We start from the raw sequence: 7042 nt of genomic DNA, 5'->3' as shown, positions 1-7042 counted from the left end.
ATGCTGTAGAAAAGATACACAAGCAACAAGTATAACCGCAGCCTTGTCGCATTCCCTATGTCAGGCCACTTTTCAGGATTCAAAAAATATTATCAATCCCAGAGGGAAATTGCTCGTGCACCAAGCTGCTGCACGCTCGCGCATGCGCAGAATACTGAACCAGAGACAACAACAGAGGTGTTTTACAGTAACTGGGCAAAGGACAAAAAGTTGTAGAAAACCTTGTAGAAAGAAACTGAGACTCTGGAACTCTTAGAGTGCCCAAACCTTGGCACAGTTATTTTTGTTCAATTTATGGCATAAGAAATAACTATGCATAAATGTTCGCTTTTTTTTTCCGTTTTCAAGAGAGACTGTGTTAACATCCTTTCAATTAAAAAAATCACCAAAATCTTTTATGTATCAATGAGAATTTTTTGCATAAATTTTTGCTAACTTTTGCATAAGACTGTAATACAAGAGTTTCACTTTTTGAACAAATCAACTTTTCAATGATATTCTAATTTATTGAGATGCACTAGTATGTGCGTGCATGTGTGTGTGTGTGTGTGTGTGTGTGTGTGTGTGTGTGTGTGTGTGTGTGTGTGTGTGTGTTTGTGCATGTGTGTGTTAGTCAGGTGTAATACAGGCTATACCTCTGGAAAAGAAGTTGTTCCTAAGTCTGCTAGTGCTTCATTTAACTTTCCAAATATTGCTTAAAGCATTAAAATTTATAAAACTCTGTAAATCACTTCTTAAATAAATAGAAAAATACAGTTGAGTGAAATATATTTAATATTGCTAAATATTATTTAAAATAAAATTAATAGTTATAGTCAAAAAAAAACTTTAAAGAATTAGTTTTATTAACAACTGTGAGTTTAAAATTAAGGCAAACTATTATGATCATATTCATTCTGATGTAAGAACATAAAGATTTTACTTAAATCATTAACTGTTGTTTTGTGAAGTTTTTGTAAGGGGAATCCACTGTACTGTGTCACTGTGACCCTCTTGCGCAGTAATACACAGCTGTGTCTTCAGTTTGCAGATTCTGTCCTTGAATTGTTATTGTGTTAGTAGAAGTGTCTCTGGAGATGCTGATCTTATTTTTCAGTTTGTCACTGTAAGCTGTAACCCCATTACTCCAGATGAGTCCAATCCACTCCAGAGCTTTTCCAGCAGGTTGTCGGATCCAAGCTGTATTCCAGCTCGTAAGTGAATATGAAACCTTACAGGGGATGGAGAGACTCTGGCCTGGCTGGACTGTCATGGCAGCAGGCTGAGTCAGTTCCTGGCCATGTACATCTGTGGAGGAAAAAACACTGTTATGTCTCACACAATATACACAGTGTGTTATACATTTATTATTATTGTAATACATGAACATATTGTATTATATAAAACACTCACAGGAAGCAGCTGCCAGCAGGAGAAGTAGAGATGTAGAGAACATGGTGAGTGTTGGGTTTCTTCTCTGTTCTCCAAAGTTAAACAGAGAACATCACATCACATAAATGGTATTATTTCCCACTCCGATGATTGTATTTGCATATCTTTTGACGATACAGTAGGAGGAGTTAATATTTAAAACATATTTAAAGCATATAAGACATTATTGTTATGGAGGATGTATGTCGCTTTTTACAAAGGAAAGGAAAACCATTTTCCTTAGCACAAACCTGTCTTATATTAGAAATTCCAACTGCAACACAAAATATTTGGATTGATATTATTTTTGGAGTTATACATATGTTATATTGTATATGTCATACATAATGCTTAAACTATAATTGACAGAAAATTGTGGTTTACAGCATTCAGTGGCCACAAACATAAAGCGTTGTTAAGCCTTTCTTCTGCTGCCTAACAAACAGATAAATCGTGTAATAGGCATGTTATACAAGGAATAAAACAGTGTGATGTAATATAAAATTACTTAAGTAAATGTATCTGGTTTTACTCTACTAAGAAATTATTTACATAAAAATAAATACCTACACTAGGTTATTTGTCAGCACTGACACAAAAGTAGATTGAACAGCATTTTAATTACACATTTTGTGGATCCATTTTGAGTGCGTGTGTGTGTGTGTGTGCGTGTGTGTGTGCGTGCGTGCGTGTCTGTGCCTTCTGCCATAATTTAATTTTTTAGTTTCATAATAATATTGCAGAAAAAGCATGAGACTTTAAAATCCATGTGCTGATCCTTATGGCACCGTCTCAGTCAGTATTAACTTGCTGGGTGGATGTGGTATAGATAAAGAATGAGCGCCCCTTATAGGCCATGAAGTGTAATAAAAACACACTTCGATTTAAGGCTAAATGCTGTATATCCAGTATGTTAAGTAAGTTATGAGTGTACTGTAAGTAAATTTAACTGTCTGAGGAAAAGCTAGAGCTTTTCTTGTACAGTAGTTGATGTAGAAAAAAAGGTGAAAAATAACAAACAAAAAAATGTGAAACAACTGAAAACATGTTTTATATTCTACTTTTTTCAAAATAGCCACAATTTGCTCTGATTACTGTTTTGCACACTCTTGGGAAGCATTCTCTCGATGAGCTTCAAGAGATAGTCATCTGAAATGGTTTCCAACAGTCTTGAAGGAGTTCCCAGAGGTGTTTAGCACCTTTGGGTTCAGGTCCGGTGACTGTGGAGACCTTTTTTTGTTAAGTACATAACTCCACATGTGTTCATTCATAGTTTTGATGCCTTCAGTGAGAATCTACCAATGTAAATGGCCATGAAAATAAAGAAAACACATTGACAGATAGATGAGGTGTGTCCAAATTTTTGGCCTGTACTATCTATCTATCTATCAATATATATATATATATATATATAGTAGCGTTTTTAAATGCTAAGAAGGAACTTGGAGAGACAAGTGAGCTTCCTTGCTGCCCAATGCAAATGGCTGGGAGTACTTTATTAAGCACAGCACTGTATACTTTGATTAGTGAGATGTGAAGTTAAAATGTGCAGTCTGAGCGGTGACCAGAATTGAGTAGCAATTTGGAAACTTCAGCTAGTGAAAAAATAATCACTGTATATATTGAGCACTTTGTGGCGTCTGTAGGAGTGAGAAGCCCCTTTTATTTTCACATTTGCATTTTTCTCCTGTTTTTTGTTTAGGAAGTTACAGTAGGTTAGACAATTTTGTATTTTATTTTGCACTTGATTTTTGACTAGACAAGCCTAGGGCGTGGTAGAGTATTTTTGTTTGTTGTTTTGGGCATTGCTCAACTCTGAGTCTAAATAAAGGCGGTGGCTACCTTTACTTGGGAGTGGAAAGGTGGTGAGAGGCCTTATTATGTTACTCTATGTCCATTCCCCCCCTAGGTAGAGGTCGTAACATGATTTGGGGGCTTGTGCGCTTTTCTATCTTGTCGTTTAGGTATGTTTAGACAATTTGAATATCTTTTTCTCTACATTTGTCTGTCTAGCATTTTTTTCTTATTGATGGTGGTGACATGGAGTTTAAGTTGGAAGATTTCACTACAAATCCAACTAGGGAGGAATTATACACGTGTCGTAGGGCTGATTTGATTTTGTTAGCATTTTTTTTTTATGTGCAGGTGCCAGTTAGTGCAAGAAAGGGAAAGAATTAACAACTCCTTATAGAAAGGCTAAATGAACGGGGTGTGTTTGAAAACCCAACTTTAGCTGATGAAGTTAAACTGGGTGATATTGCTGGTGTTCCTACCCCACTCAAAGACCTCCCAGTGCAGCTGGGCATGACGGCAGAGGAGTTAAAGTTAACTCTGCATAAAAGGGAGGTAGAAGTGAGAAACAGGGGGTTGGAGATTGTACTTTTTATCTGTACTTGACTGTACTTTTCTCTCAAACACCCTTGTCAGACCCCCATGACAGCTTTGATGTGAACAGGCACATTGCATTAGTTCCAGCTTTTAGAGAGTCAGAGGTAGATTCTTATTTCAATGCATTTGAACATATTGCCGCGACATTAAAGTGGCCAAAGACTGTACGGCCTCTTCTTCTGCATTGTAAATTTGTAGCCAAAGCTCAGGAAGTGTGTACCACTTTGTCCATTGAAGACAGTCTAGATTATGATAAGATAAAGGCCACAGTACTCCGTGCATATAAGTTAGTGCCAAAAGCTTATAGGCAAAAATTCTGAAAGTGTGAAAAAACTGCCACACAGAAATATGTGGAGTTTGGTAGAGAGAAGGGCGTTCTTTTTGATAAATGGTGCCAAGTCAGTAAAGTTAAAACTTTAGAGAATTTGCGTAAGCTTATTTCGTTATCCAGAGAAAACTGTTATTTATTTAAATGAGCGAAAAAAGTCATGTCTCTTGCTACTGCTGCTGTGTTGGCAGATGAGTTACCATTAACGCATAAAAATATATTTTCTCTGATACGTTATGATCAGAGCTCAGCTAAGAATTTTTTTTTTAAATCAGCCAAAACAGTGCACCGCACTCCCACTGCAGGTTCGGAAACGCGCAAGTATTTATACTGTCATGAGCAGGGTCACCTCATCGCTGTCTGTCCTACTCTAAAAAGAAAGGAACAAGCCAAAAATCTAAAGGCTCCAAAAGATCCAGCACCTTTTGCCCTTATTCATACCACAGTAAAATCCAATAACCAAATTAATCAGGACTTCAAACCGTTCATCTCTAATGGTTCGGTTTTTCTGGGTAGTGAGGATGGAGGCATTCCGATTCAAATATTAAGAGACACCGGAGCCAAACAGTTCCTCATTCGTCGTGATTTGATACTATTCTCAGCTCAGTCCTATTGTGGGTCTGATATATTGGTGTGGGGAGTATAAATGAATGTAGTTTGCTTATTCTGCACTTTGTTTACTTGTCGTCCCAGTTTGTGTCGGGAAAGTATAGGATAGCCGATCGAGCTGAGCTACCAATAGCAGGTGTTGATTTAATCCTCTGTAATGATTTGGCTGGAGGAAAAGTTTTCCCGTCTCCTGAAGTAACTAAAGTTCCGGTTGTGGATGTGTCTGGTTGTGAACCTGCTGCGTTAGACCTGTCCCCTGTTTTTCCTGTGCATGCTGTAACCCACGCCCAGGCTTGGAAGCTCAGTGATGTGGAGGATCTAGGTAATTCATTCTTGAACACCTCCGATCCCACTGCTTCACCTAGGAAAGTTAAAGACACTGACCCTGTGTGCCTCGAGTTGCAGCCAGAAGTCTTATCTAGATTAATAGACCGAGAAAAATAAGTTACGGCACAGCAATCTGATCCAACTCTGTCGTCTTGTTTTGCAGTGGTGGAAAACCCTACAGTACATGTGAAAAGTCTGGGTTTTACTTTATTAATGATGGTCTTCTAATGTGCCGCTGGACTCCGAGCTCTGGTTTTAAACATGACTGAATTAGTCAAATCGTGGTACTCACAGGTTCTGATTTTAGCACATGATCATGGCATGTCAGGCCATTTAGGAATAAAGAAAACGTATAATCGTGTCCTCTGCTTTTTTTTTTTTTTGGCCAGGTCTAAAATCGAATGTGACTAAGTTCTTTCGCTCCTGTCATACTTGTCAAGTGATGGGTAAACAAAATCAGTTGATTCCAACTGCTCCACTGAAACCGATCCCTGTTGTTGGTGAACCTTTTGAGCATGTCATCGTTGACTGTGTTGGTCCATTACCAAAAAACAAATCTGGGAACCAGTATATCCTCACCATGATGTGTGCCACAACATGCTATCCCGAAGCAGTACCATTAAGAACACTAATAGCTCGTGCCATCTTGAGGGCGCTTTTTTTTTAAGAAATAGTGAAGTTTTTTTTTTTTACTTTTGGCCTCCCGAAGCGCATTCAAAGCAACCAAAGGACCAATTTTATGTCCACAATATTTAAACAGGTCATGTTAGTGCTCAATGTCAGGCATCAAACATCCAGCGCATATCACCCAGAAAGCCAGGGCGCATTAGAGAGGTTCCACCAAACTTTAAAAAACATGATTTGAAAGTTCTGCACGGAGTCAAACCATGAATGGGATGAGGGCTTACCACTGTTGTTGTTTGAGGGAGACTTGCCAAGAGTCTTTAGGGTTCATTTCCGCTGATCTAGTATTCGGTCATACTGTGCTCGGACCTTTGCGTCTGCTACGCGAAAAATGGCTTTCAGAAAAGCCAGGTTTAGAGGGTAATATTCTGGATTATGTTAGTTCATTCAGGGAGAGGCTACATCATGCATGCGAGGTAGCGCATGAGTGAGCTTTCACTGCTCAATCTAGGATGAAAGTGTATTTTGACAGAAAGATGGTACTGCGGACTTTTCAGGTTAACCGCGTACTGGTTCTACTTCCCATTGTTGCTAAGTTTGTTGGCTCTTATGTGATTGACTGTAAACTCAGATTAAGTCATCCAAACACCAGATCGCAGGAAGAAAACGCATGTGTGCCAAAAACATGCTAAAACAATATGTTTCACGAAGGGGTTCTGTTGATTTTTTGCCTGTAGTTGCTCCTGTTGTGTCTGTTACTTCAGTTTCTGCCGTCCAACCGTATCACCCGAGTGATGATGGAATAAATGACAGACATGGTTCAGCTCCCTGTGCTACAGTAGTCTTCAGAACTAAATAAAGGCTATATTTACTTTGTTAAACCTGGTGGATACCTTTGCTTGGGAGTGGAAAGGTGGTGAGTAAAGAAATTATGTTATGTCCATTACACCCCTAGGTAGAGGTCATAACAGTACTTCTACTACAGCCAAGTTACTTATACATATTATTAGATATTATATCCTTCAGTTTTTTTTTTAACCTCAAGCAAAGCTCTAACATACTGTACCAGTCAATCCTCTACAAATGTGTGATGAGCTGTAGCCAAGGTCTTAAGTGTCTGCAATGTTCATGCAATCCATGTTAATCAGCTTGGATAATTCTGGGTTACTGAGTTCTCCTGCATGGATGCTCTCATCTCTGTGGTCAGCCAGTAGTGTAGCGTAGCCTCTTTCAAATTCAGTACCATCAATTTCAGAGTGCTAAGTGCTTAGAAGCACTAAACCGTAAAGTATTTTATACTATATTTTTGAAGGAGGAATTTCTAGGAATAAAAGGTACATCTGGGTTCGCAGACTT

The 7042-nt window shown here is 38.5% G+C and overlaps 1 gene segment (V, D, J or C); it reads right to left on the bottom strand.

The window, feature by feature from the left end:
• Window positions 1-979: 979 nt before the first annotated feature.
• Window positions 980-1435, bottom strand: LOC128544715 (Ig heavy chain V region PJ14-like). The segment is given in 2 exon segments: window positions 980-1287; window positions 1393-1435. Coding segments are annotated over 2 exon segments (351 nt in total).
• Window positions 1436-7042: the final 5607 nt, after the last annotated feature.

This window comes from Clarias gariepinus, chromosome 16 (assembly GCF_024256425.1).
Source record: "Clarias gariepinus isolate MV-2021 ecotype Netherlands chromosome 16, CGAR_prim_01v2, whole genome shotgun sequence".
NCBI lineage: Eukaryota > Metazoa > Chordata > Actinopteri > Siluriformes > Clariidae > Clarias > Clarias gariepinus.
Note: the sequence above shows the minus strand (reverse complement) of the source record. Positions and strands in the feature narration are given on the sequence as shown.